Source organism: Manacus candei, unplaced genomic scaffold, assembly GCF_025592945.1.
Source record: "Manacus candei isolate 608988 ecotype Guabito, Panama unplaced genomic scaffold, ASM2559294v1 h1tg000011l, whole genome shotgun sequence".
NCBI lineage: Eukaryota > Metazoa > Chordata > Aves > Passeriformes > Pipridae > Manacus > Manacus candei.
Window position 1 is genome coordinate 22,908,833 of NW_026138059.1, and position 20,082 is coordinate 22,928,914.

The 20,082-nt window shown below is 36.9% G+C and overlaps 1 protein-coding gene across 1 annotated transcript in view; it reads right to left on the reverse strand.

The window, feature by feature from the left end:
* The window catches only part of PHIP (pleckstrin homology domain interacting protein), a 107,629-nt gene that overhangs the window by 62,081 nt on the left and 25,466 nt on the right, over positions 1-20,082 (reverse strand). Inside the window, exons 8-15 of the mRNA XM_051778004.1 lie at positions 16,619-16,840; positions 15,916-16,016; positions 9,364-9,434; positions 8,501-8,601; positions 8,345-8,385; positions 7,043-7,141; positions 4,948-5,101; positions 3,990-4,124 (exon numbers count right to left, since the gene is read on the reverse strand). Of these exons, the coding sequence (XP_051633964.1) occupies positions 3,990-4,124; positions 4,948-5,101; positions 7,043-7,141; positions 8,345-8,385; positions 8,501-8,601; positions 9,364-9,434; positions 15,916-16,016; positions 16,619-16,840 (924 nt within the window). The remainder of the gene's footprint in view (positions 1-3,989; positions 4,125-4,947; positions 5,102-7,042; positions 7,142-8,344; positions 8,386-8,500; positions 8,602-9,363; positions 9,435-15,915; positions 16,017-16,618; positions 16,841-20,082) is intronic.

Here is a 20,082-nt window from a genome sequence, read left to right on the forward strand (position 1 = left end):
CTCCAGTACTCAATGTCCAAATTGCAACACCAACCAAAATTAAATCACCGAACCAAACAAAAATTGTGCATCTGCCTAAGATTACTAGATATCTTTTTGATGTGGAAGATTCTGAAGTCCTAGTAGTTTTCTTTTTTCCCCTCGTACATTCTCAGAATTGAGAAACTTCTGCCTAAGGCCTAAGGGAACTAAAAATGTTAAGGCTAAGCTGAAGCATATACCATCCAAGTGACAACCCTGGCATTCCTAAGAAACCAACAGTGTCAGATCTATTAAGAAGCAACTTAGTGAGAACATCTGAAAGGAAACAGACGCTATGACAAGAACTGAATGGTGTGCAGCTTCTACTTACGACCTAACAGAACACTCATCCTACAAATTCAAGTCTGCCTGAAGCCAAAGATAATTTCTACCACTTTCTAATTTACCTAGAACATGATCTCTCCACAGCAGCACAAGTTCAGGGGAAAATTGGGAAGAAGTCCTGTCTAGACATCTATAGCCGAGATGTCCTCCTAGGTAAGTGGCAGGTGTTGAACTGAGCACCTTACCACCAAGGAGAGAACAGAATCTAGGTCTTCCATTTTCCAGTTCTACGGTTAAGACAATCCCAAAAGGTGAGTGCCACCTGCTCCTGTGCCCTCCTTAAGGAAAGCAGGGACCTCCCTCAGTTGTTGGAAAGGTGCCTAACCACACAAGGGAAACACGCCTCGTTGCAGCTTTAGTAAGGAGCTGTATTTCAAGTGTATCTCTATGTACATTATCAAGCAGTTGCTTTCACTAGACAGCCCACCATTCAGCGTATTTTTTCCCCTGGATCATCCACTAAGACACCCATATCTCATACACTGTTCAGCAAAATGAGCGACAATTTAAACATTTACAAGGGTCTGTGCAATAACACTATTTTTGTGAAATATATAAGGTCTGGAACAGTTGGCTGCAGCAACCACTTAAGGTTTATTGCTCTTTCTTTTTGGAATGCTCAGTTGTACCTGGGAAATACAGCATGTGAAACTGCCTAATATTACAACACTAAAGCCACAACCTCATTGGTTCCTTGGAAAAATGAATGACAAATACACCAAGAACACATTCTTCATTAGCAACTGTTTAATTCAGGACTGGCACAAATATTACATAGGCCAAAAAACAAATACCTGCATTCGCACATGCAATTTAAAACCATCTCAGGACTTATTTGTTGCATCTCAAAATTGCCTAAAAAGCTTAACCATCTCACACTCTTGATATTTCTATAGCAAATTTCACTCTCTGGCATAGTAAATACATTCCATGAGTTTAGGTGACTCAGGTCACTGAATTAAACCAGTTTTGAATGCTTACACAACTAGACCAAATGAAATAAAGACTACAGGTCAAAACATGAACTAGATAAAATATATATACTTACTGAAAGTAAACCCATGTGACATTCATGGGACTAAGATTATTATTAATCATAAAGACCAAAATCTGGCAAACAGACCAAACATTCTTCACATTAACCATGACTGTAACAATTGATTTAATAGCAAATCTTAAGTTTAAAAACCTGGGAGAGAACGTTCTGTAGCATAACCAGAGTCACCTAGTGGGACTGATTTGTAACCAGTAAGGCACAAATAAATGGAGGAATCAAAGTTCAAGTTAAATGCAAAACAAAAAGTATACTTGGTTACTACGGCTTTCTCTGCAATTTCACATTCATTGACTAGATAAAAGAATTAAGTTTCAAACTGATTGACACTGCTTGCATCCCTCAAATTTAATTTATTTTTTTTTATGCTGACAACGAAGGCATTTGAAATAGGATAGAAAGCAACTTAAAAATAACCATCTCTGCTTTAGAGATTTGCCACAAGGCTTTCAATGTAAAAGCAATGCATCTAAGATAGGAATACCTGACTGGACTAACATTAAGCCAACAGTCATTTATGAATCTGCTAATCCAGCCAACATTCCCAAGGTGTCAACTTTTTTTTTAAGGAGCTGTTGCTATGATAAAGTCACCCAGCGGTAGTTCTGGTACCACAGACCAGGCAATGATAATGAGAGGTTCTCGAATGGTAAAGCAGATCTCACGTCATTCAACTCTTAGGTTTGGTTGCTCCAGATGATGTTCCCTGTTCGATCCAAAAGAACCCAATCTGTAAAAATTCCCCATCCTCTTAACAGAAATATAAATACTGTTTATCAGAAGTATGAGATGACATATTGAGCAAGTCAGTGAAGGTAACAGTGCTTTTCAGAATAATTTAATAGTGGCTAATCTACTGATGCTCCCAGCTAGTATGTCATTTAAGAAATGGAGAAGACTGGCAGCTCTGTATGTATTTGTGCCCTCCTGTAGTAAACCAGAATACTTAACATTTGCAGCTCTGCAAGGTAATTGTGCAACGTCCTCTCCCTAACCCTGTCATCTAAGAAAACCTCTAATTTTCATCCATGTCCTTTGAAGCATCGAACACAGAAGACTGGCTGGAGAAATATTCAGACCACAGAGAGATGCCTCTCTGGCATACCTGGCTCATACAACTTAATCAACGAGTTGGAGACAAACTGATTGCCAGATTTACAATTCCCCTCAATTCTCACACAGCAGGCAGACTTTCTCATATTAATTTCTAGCATGAAGCACAGTTTACTAGCTGGCGAGATCTTCTGATTGTCTACAAATTTCTCTGACTCTGAAGATCTTAAAACATATGTGACTTCTATGCTTTTTAGGTGTTTGTGTTGCACTGCACTCTCAAAACAAGTATTTCAGTCTTTCAGGGGTTGCCTGACATCACAGGCACCCGTAATTTAGATCCTGATAGCTCTTAAATGGCCTTGCCTTATAAAGAACAGATGAGCTCAGCCTCTTCTAACCTTAAACTTCATGAAAACCACCATAGATCCATTTTAAGTAGTACTGGAAAGGCAACCTAACAATTCAGTGAGAACATAGACCTCAACTGGTAACAGGGATCAGCACCCAGTAATGAAGATCTGTGCTCATAGCTCCAAGATGATTGTCTTGGATCCTTCATAAGTTCAGTTACAGAAATCAATGCAGAGGGAACACTACTGAACCTAGGCCAGTGCTGAAGCAGCTTCAGTTGCTCTCTCTCTGATTCAGCTTGGCTGAATTTCCTCAGACTTTATGAACTGTACTGTAGTGTACATGTCAAAATTTTTCTTCCTGGCTTGACTGCATTCTAAACACCCCTTTTTTGAGAGTATGTCTATGGTAGGTCTCTTCTTCAGATGATCTTCTTTACGCTGGTCTGCAAGACTGCCATTCCACTATGGCTGAAGCCCATTTGCCTACTCTCAGCATTCCAAATGATTCAGCATATTCTACAAAGACTTCTGTAATTTTCTCCAGGAGATAAAGTCTTAATTGCATAACACATCATTACCTCTTTGAGGAACAAGATATGTACAATGGAACAGATGAAAATACCTATTGCATCCACCTTGCAGAAGAATTAGTTTAGTGCAGAACAGACCAAATCTGAAACCTGCATGTGGAGGAGCCCTACACAGAAAGGCTGAAAGTACTCAGTCCAGTGGGTCAATGCAGCACACAACATTGTATGAGATCAGGTAACTCCTGAAGAGCTTCAGCCAGATTAAGAATTAGTAATGCAAAAATAAACCAAGTTCTACCTTGGCTCCCCAGGCAGGAAACAGAGCACTAAAGGAGGGTCTCCGTGACCCTGTCTCTTAGGCATGATCTCTGACAATGTAGCTAACACTCCAATTTTATGTGGATCAAGCATATAGAAAGACAACACTACAAAATACAGCCAAAGGAACAACTTCTTACATTACAGATTTACTCTTTGCCCCACTAAACTGAACAGCAATTTCTCTTGACTTCACCAGATGCAGGACCTTGCCCTATACACATGCTTCAAGATGGTCTATATAAGAATGTACTAAAAACAAAAACTTCAAAAGGGTTGCTTTGGCATATCTGCATAAAACACAGTAATTACCATGTTGAAGTAAGATCGGATTTTGACCCCTCTTGCCAAATCCCAAACTATGACATTTCCATCATGTCCAGCAGAGAAGAGAACTCTTGGATCAAACGGATGAGGTTCAAGCACAAACACTTCATCTTCATGCCCCTGAAAATAAAGACACACCAAGAAGAACAAGAGTATTGTCTCAAATACTTACCTAAGAATTTGATATGGTAACACTAGCAACTGCCACATCAAACTATGAAAATGTCCAAAGAACTATTTTGATGACACTTTAGCATTTGGTAATTTGGGATCTTAACATTCCACAGATTTCCATTTTTTTAGGCAGAGCATTAGTTAGGAATTTAATTTAAACCAATAAAGAATCAAATATACAAACAAAAATTAGAGAACAACATTTCCAAAATTAATACTTTATTTTAAACCTTTGCATTAAGTATTTTCATCTCTAAGCAGAGCATCTAGTTACCTAGAGTTAACCATTTTCTCAGTTACAAAAAAAAAAAAAAAAATCATATTAGTAAAATTGTTGATTTATTTTAGCTAGAAGACTAATTTTTTGTGGAATGATGTGACTCATGGAATGACTAGATTGCACAAGTGTCTGCTTAAACAGGGCAAATTTATCCACTAACAGTATTTCAAAACATTTATCACATTAAATAAAGGAAAAAAAAATCCAACAACTGTTTCCTTCTCTCCTTCAAGATAGCACTTCAGTAAAAAAAAACAAAACGAAAGAGTCCAAAGTCAGTTTCAGATATCTTGAACAGCAGTGCTTATTTGCAACTTTAAAGCTTTATTTTCTAATAAGCAGCTCACAGACATCTCTATTGCACTTCAATTATCTGTAAACATTTGTCAAGGCAGTTTTCAGATAGGAAAAAACATATAAGGAAGAATGTTGATGATGTACACATAAATTTTGCATTCAGGATTGATAAATCAAGATGGTACACTTTACCATGAGAATGTGGATGAGTTGGCCAGTAAAAGAATTCCAAACTTTCAGAGTCATGTTATTTACTGCAGTTATAACAGAGTTGTCATGGCGGTCCCATGCCACCATGGTCACTTTCAGCTTTGTGATCTTATCTTCAACTCCTTGCAAACTTTGTCTAAAACCAAAGAGCAGAAAAATTCAAAGCAATCCCAGTATGCCAAAATAGTTTAATGTTACTAACAAGTAAAAGTATTTCTGTATTTTGCTGTATTATTAAGAACAGATGCATTACTTCTTTAAGAAACTGGAGAAATTAAAGATATTTTCCATTATGTAGCACATACAATTACAAAGACTTATAGATACTCAAACAATTATAGGGTCTTCTTAGTATCTTACATAATATGTTGATCTGTTTTTTTCCAGAAAATGCCCTCTGACACATGACCTAACTCAATTAAATTTGATAGCTACAGTATTTGTTGTGACATCTAAAGAATGAAAATCCAAACTAATCAACTTATGAACATTAATTTGTCCTGGAGAATATTTGTAGTAAGTAGTTTGAGACATGGAGAAAAGTATTCTATACCTTTAAATTAGTTAAATTCTCAGACTACATTTAGTAGTACACCACTACCCCTGTATCACTTTACTATTGGTAATAATGGCGCTTAATCTTGCATGAAATCCAAACAATAGTCATCTGTAATATAATCTACCAGAATACTCCAAAATTACATTTTTGTCAGTGTGGTTTAAAGGCTAATCACCCTTGAATTCTCAAGCACATTTATTTCTGGGAAATTATCAGCCAAATGCAACAAGAGCATGTTAACACCAAGTAGACAGACAAATACAGAATCTTCCATATAGAAAGCACTACAACACATTACAAAATAGTATTTATTGTACAACTCAATAATAGAAAATGCAGTTATGGTCAGATTCCTTTCTAGATTTGATGCAGAACCCAGGAGGCTTTATAAGCTGACTTCATTCTTCCCCTTTCAGTGCAGCAACTTCATTTTCTTTGATAAAACTGTGCTTGTGTAGAAAAGATCAAATTTGGAATTGCACATATCCCTCTAGTCACAAGAACAAAACAGAATTCTGCTGAAAGTGCTTTACAGAAATGAGCAGTTCAGGTTCTCGGACAAGTTCAGCATTTATGACCACAATGAAGAAGAATCTGTACTTATTTTCCCCAGAATCAGTTAAAATTAAGAATTTTTACTGAGAGTAACTCGGTCTATTATCAAAGTACCAGCATTTTATATACTCCTGCCCAACAGTTTGATAGTCGTGTTTTGTTGCATCTGTCCATAACTAACAAGATACTGTTCCATTTAAACATCTAACTAAATTACAGCTTATTTAGCCTTCTCTTCCATCCCTCTCTTGGTCTTACATATATATTTCCACAGGATTACTCCTGAAAATATTTTAATTTTTTTTTCTACTAAACAGTAGTTCTTCAAACCACTCCATACGAACAGTAAGGGGAAGAAGGTTTATCCTTTAAATCCATTGTACATCTTTTTAATATGTCAATTGGAAAACATCTTCATGCCAAAATAAAAAGGTACAAGTCACAAATCCTACTAAGTAATTCTACATCTTCAAGCCTCTTTTGTTGCTTGTTCTAGTGTACAGAAGTTTTTCATACCTCTTGTAAATTCTCAGATTTGTTTTAACAAATGAGAACCCATTAAAGAGCAAGTGATTTATTTGCTCTGGCATGCTCTATGAAAAGAACCCTGTTCTGTTCAGTCTCAAGAACAGATCTGACCTGGTTTTCTTGCTCAAGAAATAAATGTCTAAGCCATATAAATAAGACCTTTAATGGGTTTTGAATAATTTTTATTCTTTTAATCAAATAAAAATACTAGTGGAGCTTGTATTAGGACAAGCTAGCTTCCACAGCTGAATATGTAGTCAAATATTTATTTTCACTGGATTTCAAGAGCTATACACATTTAACCAATAATAATTTATGCCCCACTTCTTCTTTTCTCTTGCAGTCTTTTTTATTTTATTTTTTTTAATAAGTCAATAAATTATATCAATGGCCCTCCAGAATCTATCTGATAGCAGAACATTTCACATCACTTACCCCACTGGGCGAGTAGCCATATCTAACAAAATGCTTTTCCATTCCTTTCGCTTAAATTGCCAGATTCGTGCTGTTCCATCACGGCTTCCACTCACAAATCTAACAAAAGGGGAAAAAAGTTACTCAGAGATCAAAGCCAGATCTGTACAGAAAAGACACTTGAAAATTAAGTTCCAGAATTTAAAAGGAAGCTATGAGTAAAAAGTTCAAAGAGTGTCAGAATGCTGTACAGATGGTTTGAGGTGAAAACCCCTTCCCATACCAGCAAAAAAATCAAAGGCCTGCAAAAAGTCAAACCTGCTTCCCTATTCTGAACCCCTTCCAAAGTAACTGTTCTTTGACCTTTGGTGTGCTTTGCTGAGTTATGACAAGGCTCTGGCACAGGGACACCATAACCCAATGAGCATCCTAAGACTGATGCTACTACATTAGGTAAAGCTAAGGAAGAAACTGAAGGGGTAAAAACAGCTGAGGGGCCAGGAGAGCCCTGCCAGCAAAAGTACAGACATGATTTAAACCAAAACCTGCTCCTATAATGTATTTACAGTATGAAACTCCAACTCTGATATCTTCTCTGGCTGACCTGATCCAAAAAATAAACCCTAATGATGTGATCTCTACTCCCAATGGCCAAGAATAAGCTAGCACTGTATAACTATTATGATATTTATCTGAAGACATTTATTATTTCCTAGCTTGAGTTTCTCCCCCATTCTTTTTTTCCTGAGGTTCAGGGGTAGGAGGAGGAGAAAGAGGTGGGTGGAGCAAAATATATCATGATAAAAGTGTACATTAGAACATCAAATAAATGTAAGTGTCAGATACTTCATAAGAAACTGAACTTTTTTTCTTTAGCATCCTTCATATCCAACATCCAGAACTTAGTTAAACATTGAAAAAACATTAGCCTAGCTAAACAAAATATTGTTAGATCTAGTTTGATGTTTTTTCTGTATCCACAAGTCTTTTAACTGAAAAAAATGTTTACATATTAAAATATATCTAAAAATGCATGTATTTTATATGTGAATATATATACATACATACATTTCTTAGGAAGAAATTTCAACTATTTTTATAGTCCTTAATTTTGGCTAATTCAAAATACTTTAATCATTACAATGAAAACAACTGCAAAACTGAAGAAGTACTATTAAAATGAAACAGTGAGACTCCAATAGCTATACATGATTTTACTGGATGAAAATCAAAATAGAAAGGTTTTTTTTTTTTAATAACTACTTCCAGAAACTAGTATTCACAAATGTCAAAAGACTAGATCACGATAAATATTGTGCTTACCTGCTACTACTATTAGAAAACTGAATGCTGTCAACTTTGTCCTGTACAAAAAAAAAAGAGTAGAAAAAGAAAAAAATCAAATTTCTCTGATTTATCCCATTTTATCCAAATTATTATTTTAATCAAATACATATGTAATTTTTAAAAAGTATTTACAGTATGAAACTCCAACTCTGATATCTTCTCTGGCTGACCTGATCCAAAGAAATAAACCCTAATGATGTGATCTGTACTCCCAGTGGCCAAAAACATTCCACCTGAGAAAAACAAACAGATAAGACTTAAGAAAAGAGGGAAATCTACTGTTATTACAGCATCTTCAAAGGGATGTAACATCAAGTATTTCAACTTATTCTCTGAAATTTATAGATGTATCTCATTTCAGCTACGCCTGTAACTGACCTTTAAGTAAAAAGAAGATTTAGAAACTCAAAAGTTTAACTGGAATTAAATTACCTCACATTTACTGTCAGACAAATATGCATTAGCAGATGTATATGAAAGATTAGCTAACTAGAGTAATTTGCTTGCAACTAAGCCCTTAGAAGCCTAAAATTAAATGGAACTAGAACTTCAGTACATATTAACATTTTATCCAATTATTTATGTTGCCTTTTTCTGTTGCCAGCTCTGGAATCAATGAAATTCAGACCGTGAGAACTCAGTAATCAACACCTTCTTGTACAAATCCCTATAAATTACACCTCAGATAAAGCTGACTCTCAGAATCATTCTGAGAAAAAGGTCTTATATCATGTTTTAAAAAGATTTGCAGTCACAAGAGACTTACTTTCAACATTTCATATTTAATCGTTTTCAAGAATTTTCATAGACCAAGCATTAATGCATAAATTCTAAATTTCTATTTTAAATATTTGGGGGTTTCTAACATCCACTTTAACTCAAATCCATCTTATTAACAAAAAATATGCTACAGTAACTGTACTGTACTTTATTTTACTCTTCAAATGACTTCTTATATTGATAAAAAGGGGGGGGGGGGAAATAAAGTCTTTTACCAGCACTAAAAGAAGAACAGATCATTTGGACTCCAGGCCGAGGACGTTCTGTAAACTTCGTTGGCCTTGGACTACAAATAAAGAAACAGTTGAATAATTTCCTAATAGGGTTTCAAAAAATAAGTCAGTATCATAGAAATAAAGCACAGAAGGATAAAATTAAATATGAAAGAACAGATGGCTGCCCATCTATAAACAATTTCGTCTGACTATGCTTCATGATCCGATCTTTAGGGAACTGACATCCAGATGGACTAAGTAATCAATGTATCAAGGCGAGTTGTATCACAACTTAAATCCCATTCCTCTCTTTCCTCTGATAATTCTATACAAAACACTCTCCTAAAGTCATCAGCAAAGCAGAACAGAGCCAGTTGCCCATGAAGTTCAGTTTTAAACCACTGGCTGCAGTGGATCTGTTTTCTCCTGCAGCACATGGCTGCTTTTACAAGAGAGAAACAGAGCTTGGTGCTCTTTATAAACAAGGATAACAGAAAAATTTAAATAAATTTGGAGTTTTTCACAGTATTAGAACATAAGAGTTTCTTCAAAGGACATATATTCTTTGGGGGCTAGTTTCAAATGCTGCTCAAAATACTCTCAGGACAATGGTTAGAAATTTGTAAGGGATTTTACTTTATGGCTCTTGCTTTCCACTAGGCATTTCAGAGCCTGATGTGGAAGCAGAACTAAAGCTTCAGTGGATCTGGCACTTTAGGAGTGTGTAAAACCAAACCAAATCAGATCAGGTTCTTCAATCATTACTTCAATTCTGTTCATGCACTGCAGCAACCTCAAACCAGTAGGTGGTCTTGCATAGTATGCCATCTGCAATCTTCCCTCAAAGAATTAACTTACTAGAGAACAGCAGCACTACACCCACATTTGTCATCACTAAAGATTTCTTCTAACATAAAACAATGCATATTCATAATTTATCCAAAATGTTCTCTTTTAAAAGCAAAATGGCCTATATAATTCATTTCAGCTGAAGGCAGATGCAAAAGAGATCTTTCTCCACTGATCAGTTATAGCTATCTCAAAGCAATAAGCATTAAACCTTAGTGATTCTAATGCATAAAATAAAGTAATAAACATCAGCAATCTTTCTCCAAATTGTCCATTCAGCATAGGTTGTTTCTTTGACCTTTCCTTTAGGAGTTTTAAGGTAACTCCCTGCAGATTTGTGAAAGCAAACTTCACAGCAAGACAGACTAAACAAGACAATGATCTATTTTACAAAACAGCTGAAATCCTCCTTAACTGAGATACTAATATAAAAAGAACTATCAGACAATTCAATATGCAGCTTACATAATTTGGAACACATAATAAGTGTAAATAGATAAATAGGCTACTGTTTTATTCCACTGTTGTTTGCGAACTCTGCCTTTGGAGTTAAGGCAGTTGCAAAATAGAGCAAGTATGCACTTACATTCTAGTTTGGAGAACCAATTTAAATTGTTCAACTTATGTCTCTCTCATGTTTAGGCATTAGAAGACAAAGGATTATGTCATTCTTCTACAACAGAGCAGTACTGTGGTCTTTCAAAATGAGTTGGGCAATCAGTATTTTTGGAAAGCAAGGAAAGAGGACAAAAGTAAAATTTCTTGCAACACAGGGAAACCAAGCTAATTGTTTGTCCTCGTTGCAGCCCAGTAACGTATCACTTTACAAATATTCTCAATGCACTTATTAAGTGTTTTATTAGTTCATTCATCTAAGCCCTGCAGACTAACCTAATTGTGGTCATGTAGTAGCTTAAGAAAGACTTCTTCACAGAAAACAGATGTGTATATAACATCTCCAAATTAGGACTTCGTTCATAGATTAATGAAAAAGGTTCAGCATATCTGAATTCTGATGTATGACCAGCCCCTTTAACATCAAGTATCTTCTGCATAAGAAAGCAGATAGAAAGTATCACATCACACTGAGGACAATTGAGAAATCAATGTGTTGTCCAAAAACAGGAATGTCAAAAATCATCAGTACACATTTTTCATGAGTTTTTTTTTTCCTCTTTTTAAAATGAGGGGAGAAAAAATATAGAAGAGAATAAAAGCAGTACAGTAAGCTCTTCTATCCAAATCTGTGAGACAGTTATACTGCCTTGTTCATATGGTCTGTCAGTAACAGGCTAACACTGGAAACTTGTGATCCAAACAGGTGGCAGAAGCAGAACAATAACTCTCTTGTCTCAGAGAAGATACATATGCAAATATTTTGCACTGCAACTAATTTAATTTTGATGCACTGACCAGTTGTAATAATTCTCCCTTCAATTTGAAGCACGTTATTTTTCAATTTCTGATGACCCAAGGCAGATTTTTTTCTTTCCTCCCTACTGTCAACTGACACAGGATCTAACTAATGTGTTTTCTATCCACCCAGAATAGTAACAGAAGATTGAATCCAGGAAAAGTCTCCATTGCCTAAATTTTCAACTGTTTTACCATCTTGTTTGGGTCACATCCTTTGAATTCTTTGCCTGAAGCAACAACCAATCTTATCATCCTTCTTTTTGGAAACTGAATTGATCTACTTGGAATGTTACTGCTTTTAGGCATACATGGTAACTGCCTGGTCAGAAATCTTTTCAATGTAAGAAAAGCAGCACACAGAAGGTTCTATAATACTGAAGAACATGCATTCACACTGGTCACAGAAGCATGTGAACAAAGTTGCTCACTCTCCTTTGAACAATGTGAGAATTTTGTGGTCAACTGTGCCAATGTCTGTGTTTCATCCTATGACACCAAATCTACTGTAATGTGTCCTTTTGCAGTTCATTAAAACAGAGCTCTGTCACCAAACATCCCCTGACTGGGCTATAAGCCTGACCCAAATACTGAACATGCCTCAATTAATAAGGTTATAAAAAAAATTGAGAGACCAAGATGGGAAGACTCTAATTTCAGAGATAGTGTTAATTAATTAACTGCAGCAGAGTTGCTGGCAAAGCTGAATTACAAGAATTTTTGCAATCTAAGAATGAAACAAACATTTGCAGAGATTAAAAAAAAAAAAAAAGGAAAACACAACTGGAGTAAGGCACTAGGCATTAGAAGGCTTAAGCAATGTCAAAATCTATTTTAATGGCAAATACTACAGTTTTCAAGGTAGTGAGCTTTCCAATTTTTCATCATCTCTAGAGAGAAATAATTGCTCCATAATATTTGATCTTATAAAATAAGTGGGGAAATAGGAACAATTTTGAATTTCCTCATCTCCTGAAGAAGCTACAAAGATTCCCTTCAGAGAGTTCTTCCCAGGAGAAACTAAGTGCAATTTCCAGTTAAAGACAGGGAATTGATACAGTAGACCAAAACATCCAAGCCAGGTTCCACTGAAACACTTCTCAGTGCAGTTAAAAACAAAACTGATTATTTTTAATTCAAGAGCACACTGAACACAATAGCGTACCTCAACTCTGCCTTTCCAGTATTTCACAAAAAAATTCAGCAAAGTACTGTTGGCACTGTCAATCATCTTGAAACTTCAATCAACTACATGATCATCATGAGGCTCCCCAACATCTCATACTCTTACCCCACTGCCATATGATTCAAGCAGTGCTCAGCACAAAAAGTGGGGGGTGGGATATCTGCACTTTTTTTTTTAAGTAGCTAAAATTTCAGCTTCACCATCAGTCACCATTTGAAGTATTGGATAATTTAGTAACACACATCACTGATAGCAATTGCATTCTTGAAGGACAGACTGCAGTCAAGCTCAGAAGGAGCATGAAATCAAGTTCTGACTTAAGACTGTTACAGCACCCTTCACCTGTACTACTCAAACTCTTGGTCTTGCTTGAAAGCTCCAGTTTCTCCTTCCTGGGGTGGGAGTGGTGTTGGAACCAAGATACGGGGCAGCAAGCTCAGAGCCTGAATAACTGTGGTAACAGATCTTGTTTGCCAGCTTTCCTCCTCTTTAGAGATACTCAACAGAAGCATGTCTGTATTTTTTACAGGACAAACTTCCCACTTCACCAGTGATTCTCTCTTCCAGATGGCCTACACATCATGTTTTTAAAAAGTAACCTCCCTAAGGGCCTTATGAGAAAATTAACAGGCCTCTTTCTTTCCTTTGATGCTCTTATATTGCTAGTACTTTTTTTCCCCCAGCATATTACTGAATGGATGGGGAGGGAACCAGCCATGTTTCCACAGTTCTGGAAGCCGAACCAGATCTAAACATGTAAGGAAGGGCAATCACCTCGCTGAAAACTGTTACAACAACAAACTTATTACTGAGATGTGCTGGCCATGCAATGCAGTCTCGGGGGGGAATCACACTGGACTCCTAGTTTTCCAGTATCCTTTATTTTGGTTTACTGGAATAAGCATAATGATCACAGTTAGAAAAACCTTCCTGTAACTAACGAGTTTCCCTGAACTAGTTCAGTTCAGGAAATTAAGATTTTTGAGGTGCCCAATTATTTGATATTATAAGGGACATACAGTTATGTTCCAGTCCCAAAAGACATATATGTGTCTTATTTAGACTTTACCACATTTTTATCAAGTTTTACCTTGGATCAAAAAGCATCAATTATTTCAAATACATAACAGCTCTACTAAGTTCAAACAAAGACCTATAAAAAGAAAAAGCACAGAGTTATGCCTTTTAATATCCTCATATAATGCATAATACCCTGTGGCAAGGAGTTTCGTAACGTAGTTTCATGTTTTGTAAAGAACCACCTCCTTGCAATTTGGAACTTGCTACCTTCACTTGATATCCTCTAGAATCACAAGGGCCAACAAGCAATTATTCATTACATGCCCTCCTCAACACACTCATGACTGTACATGACTCATCTTCATCCATTTGCTTTTTTTCAGACTGAAGAAATACAGCCTAATGGCTTCCTCTCTCTTCTCAAACACCACATATAAAAATACTTGCAGAACAGAAGGTAAAAAGGGAAGAAAAAATCCGGTCACAGAATTTAATCTGCACTCTGTTGTTAAGAAACATGAATCATTGGTGTGACATGGGTTACTAGACCACTTCCTTGCTGTGCCGCATGAGACAGCTGAACTAATCTGTTTTCTCTATGTCACTGTCTAATCAAATCTGCTGACTACTTACACATGAAAGCATTACTCAAATATCTTCTTTTAATATTTGCTGAGCACATCTCACTGAAAATTTTCATTCTACAATTACATATCCCCATGGAAAGGAATCCCTTGAGAATCTCCTATCATAACTAGTGCCAGTTTTCTCCCTCCCTAAGTTTTACCTCAAGATAAATCCCATCCAACTCCATGATTCAACCAACCATTGATAATTTCTAAGCATTCATCTGCCAGTTCATATAGTATAACCTACTTAACTCTCAAGGATTCCACTACTCTCTAAAGACAGAATTTGTTTCAAAATTTATTTCAGTAGACTCAAACTTTACTTAGGAAAAGGAGGAAAAAAAGAACAAAAGAAAAAAGGTAAAAGAAAGAAATGTGGGCTCAAAAGGTTTGCAATTATTTGTAAATGATCAAGATATCTTGTCAACAAGAGCTCAGACTTAGGAAACCTTAAGAAAAATAAAATGGTGGCAAGGTAGCAACTCCTCCTTCACACTCCTCAGTAAGGGAGTGAGTCTTACTTTGATAACAGTCTGCACTAGGCAGTAGTGGATTAAATGAAGTCACGTCTCAGGTTGTTATAGTACCAAAAAAAGAGACAAAACATCCAGAGAACATGAAAATAGTTAGGGTCCAGGCAACTAGAAAAGGACCTAAGCAAATGTGCCTGCAAGCTCTGCATAACCTCATCACACAATGCAAGAAAAACATTGTACAGCGATTACCAAAACTACAAGAAAATGGAACCTACCTGCCAGGAGTATACATCCAGAAGAACACATGCCATCCTCAAAGCTAAATCACTAATGATTACTAAAAAAACACTTCCAATTTTAAGCTACAGGTGTTTTATGATAAAGGAAAAGAAAGAGCAAAAAGCATTTGAAAGCTACTGAACAAACTGATTTTAAAAAACTATCTCTATTTGAAAGTCCTGACAATATTTTTACTATTTTTGAAGGCAGAAACTTAAGGCTCAACTTCAGCCACCAATACACAGCTGCCCAAGAATTCTGCCTTCTGCCATGCTACAGTAAAGCAAATTGTGAAAAAGTAATATAGACAAGGAAAGAATAAACATCAAAAGTATCCCATCCTAATTTATACTAGGACATTATTGTCTCCTTAGAAAATAGATTTTGAAGTCTAAATTGCAGTCATATAATCAATCTAATTTTCATTTCACTTGAAATTAAGAGATGACAACAGAGCAAAAAAGCGTCAACTTTGACATTATATTACACAAAAAAACCCCAACAGTAGACATTTTTTTCTAAATTATCAGATATACTGCATCACCCCACACTATAGCTACATCAGAAATATATCATACCCAACAATCACACACTGAACCAGCCAATGACAAGTTTTGTTTTAGTCAAATTTTTCTCCAGCATTTCTACATCATTTTTAATTACATAAAAAGAAATAGTAACAAATAAAATAGCAACTAACTTTATCTTAAGGGTGCCAGCATCCCACAGCCAAAAGCATATTGTTCCATCAGCCCCGGTTGAAGATAAGTATCTCTTTGAGCCACTGCACAGTGGAGAGAACTGGGGGAAGGGAGAAGAAAAAAAGAAAAGTTCTCCTGTTAATCTGTTCCAGATGTGCTAAGAAGTTCTGTAAGTCATTGACTTCTCACCAAAAAAAAAATTTAAACAAAATCAAATACCAAACCATACTTAAGGAAAACAAATTGCAATGAACACCAGAATAACACAGTGCTGTCCAGAGTCGCTATTCCTTCAGAACAACCTTCTGGGTTACTTGCCAAAGCACTCTGGGTTCTCCCTCCCTCCCCACCATCCAAGTTGCACAACAGCATGCAACTCTAAACAAAAGCAAACCAAAGTACTGCAGTGACTGCAGTTCTTACTCAATGCACCTGTGCCCAGAATCACAAGCCTGCAAAGGAATGATACTTCAAAACAGAACTGCCCACATGCGTCATGCATTTTTTTTGAACAAGGATTATGTCTGGTGTTCTTCAAGGTCAGGTATTTTGACAGTAAATGTGTTATTTCACAATGCATACCATGAAAATTCCTTCTTACTTCAGGGCTTAGTTACCAGGCACGCAATTTTATTACACTGCACATTCTCAGGTGGTTCTTTTCTCAATCAAATGACGTATTTTTGCACAGCAAAAACCTACCTGCAATGATGTTATAGATGCACTGTGGCCCTGCAGAACTGCTAGGGGTGCACAAGTTCGAAGGCACCAAACTCTGATCATTTTATCACAGCTTCCAGCAGCTATCATGGTGTTTTCATAGTTTACTGCCATATCAGATATTTCAGCTGCATGCCCTCTCAGGGTAGCCAACAACCTTCCATCATCAGTTGCCCAGATTTTTACAAGGCAATCATCTGATCCCTAAAAGTAAGGTAGAAATAATTTCAACCATACCATTGGCTGTTTTGATGTTAGAGTTAACTAACACAATGAAGTGAAAGACAAAACTAATGACATACAGATATTCCCCACAGTTTTCCATACCGCATTCAAAACACAAGTTTACATTGATTCTCAAGAGTATATGCAAAGCATGATGCATATATAATATAGATCACAAATCCCACAGCAAATTGGTTTATGCTTCAGTAAGACACTTTTTCCAAAAATCCAGCACAAACTGAAGAAGTTGTTGCAATACATTAAAATAAAAATTTACATTAAACGTGACAGTGAATTAGGAATTGGTTCAGCGTTTGTCATTCAGTATTACACCCACTTATGTTCCTTATCTTCCTAGTTTGATCATCATGCCCTACCAGCATTAGTAGTATACTTACCACAGTAACAGAGGTAAAGAGTGTGTGTGAACAGCTATTCCATTATTAAGTCTAAATAATATAAATCTCCTTTGATATTCACATAAACAAACACTGAAATGACCACTTTCTCAACAAACTTCAGAGGCTTCATCTACATATTCATATTTGAAACTCAAGTTTTGCTGGTCTTCCCACAATTCTAACAGCTGCTTGCCTGTATACAATGAATTCAGAGCCCAGGAAAAAAAATTAAGAATTCATTCCTCCATTTATCTTCGCATTTTCATGCCTTCCTGAAAGTCTAAGTATCTTTGCACCTTAATACAATGATATTTGAACACTGCACAGACACACTGACAGACGAAATTTACTGTAAACATTTAATACATTTAGTCAAATTCAGAAGCAATACAAACCTGGGTTTTAACATCTGGAGCACTGATCTGCAACTGGACACATGCAGGTGCTAGAGCAAGCTACAATGTGACACCATCATTATAAAATTTCACCCAAGTTTTTCCTATTGCATCTACTTACAGTGCCTCTGAAAAAGTTTATCTAGCATTTATACTTTACAGAAGCCAGAAGGCAGGGCAATACTATCATTCACCTTTTATAAAAAAGGGCCAGGTCTCCTAGACAAAGGAGATAGTAAGGGAAGCTTGTTTATAATTAAATTTTCTGCCTTTTGGGTAAGGAGAGCAATGGTACAGCCTATACTAGCTCCATCTATGCATAAAACTTCCATACGCAGACTCTGCAGAACACATTTCCCTCATCTGACTGCTATGGCGCCAGCCCAGGAAACAAAACTACAGTCTGTAGAGTTAACAGTAATGGACAAGTAGAACCATAATATCACTGAGGTGGGAAGATACTTTGGTCTAGTCCAAAATCCCTGTTCAAGTAGGGTCAGTTAGAGCAGCTGCCCAGGATGATGTATCCACCACTCATGTGTATCTTCTGCAAATTTACTGTAGGCACCCTCTTGTTCCATCACCCAGGTCTTTAAGGGAAATATTAAAAGAGTACTGGTCTCAGTACCAAACCCTGTGGTACACCCATATTGACTGCCCTCCAGCTGGACCTCGTACCACTAATCACAACCCTTTGAACCTGGCAGTTCAGGGAATTTCCAGTCTCACTGTCAAGTGTACATCAAGCCTGTACCTCATTAGTTTGTTGGTAAGGATGTTATGGGAGACAGCATTGAAAGCCTTGCTTCAGTCAGGAAAAACAAGATCCACTCTGTTCCCCTTCCAACTTAGTTCTTTCATCATATAAGGTTATCAAGTTGGACAGGAATAATTTCTGCTTCATAGATCTACACTGATCACCTTCTTATTGTTGATATGTTTGGAAGTGGCTTTCAGAAGGATTTGCTTCATTACTTTCTCAGGTGATAAAGACAAATATCAATGGTCTGTAGTTGCCTGGAACAACCTTCTTGCCCTTCCTGAAAACAGGAGTAACATTTGCAGCCTCATCTACTTCTTCCTGATCAAGTAGCCTGTAGCAGATACATACCCCAATGTCACCCACACTGGTCTGTCTTTAACCCTCATCCACGACCTCTCAGCTGACTCATCACCTGTCCCCAGGCAAAGCTCCATGAAAACTCCCACTTGTTGTCATCCTGGCCTGCCCCTTCTGAAGAGCCTGTATCCATCCACAGCAGCAACCCAGTTCTGTGAGCTACCCAACTCCACTCCAGCTCTTTGGTCCTGAAGAGATCGTAGCCCAGCAACTACATATGTAATTCCAAATCCTCCTACATTTCTCCAGAGTGCATGCACTAATGTACAGGCAATTCAGGTAAGTGCGTAGTCAGGATGATTTCTCCAAGCATGAAAGCTTTCTCCATAATTTGTTTCTTGATCTGTGTGCATACTTGGGGTGGGCCCTCTTCAGTTTTGTTGTTTTCCAGGTTTCTCCTGTCTACATCACCTCACATTCTTTGCTTACCCACCTGGTCTATCACATGCTCATGTGACTGTGGTTTGTTGCCTCCCTCCCACATCTTTCGTATTCTAACAGTTTCCTCTCATCAACAGATTGGCCATTCTGCTGAAAACAATGTTTTTGCCCCATATTTGCCTCTTATGCACCATTTCACATCCTTCAGTATCCAAACAAAAAGCTTTCTCTCCCCTGCACATCTGCAGCACTTCCACAAATTAGAAATCACCAAAGCCCTTGATTTTTGTTCTAACGATAAGTTACTCTGTTAATGCAGTTATAATAGGATCCAAAGAAAAAAATATCCCATAGACAAAACTGCACAATAATCAAACCACCCCATTGCTTTTACATTTGAGTTCTACACCTCAAGCATGCTAGAGCACCTTACTAATAGGCATAGTTTTCCAAAGTTTTGGACAGTGCCAAAGACCTAATCTTCAATTTTTCCAATATACTTAGGACATTATCTAAGAAAAAAATAAAAAAAAAAAATAGAGCCGCCTAGGAGTAAGAACAACATAAATTCTGTAATTTCTCTTAGAATCATAGAATCAACTATGGGTTGGAAAAGACCTCTGAGACCAAATCCAACCCTAGGTCCGACACTGCCGTGGTCACTAGACCGTGGCACTAAGTGCCACATCCAGTCTCATCCTAAAAACTTTCAGGGACAGTGAATCCACCACCTCCCTGGGCAGCCCATTCCAGTGTCTGATTACTCTGTCTGTAAAAACTTTTTTCCTAATATCCAAACTAAACCTCCCCTGGCAGAGCTTAAGACCTACTTAAGTCCTACTGCTAGTTGCCTGGGAGAAGAGACTGACACCCATCTCCTTTCAGGTAGTTGCTGCTGTGGATGGATACAGGGGCAGGCCAGGA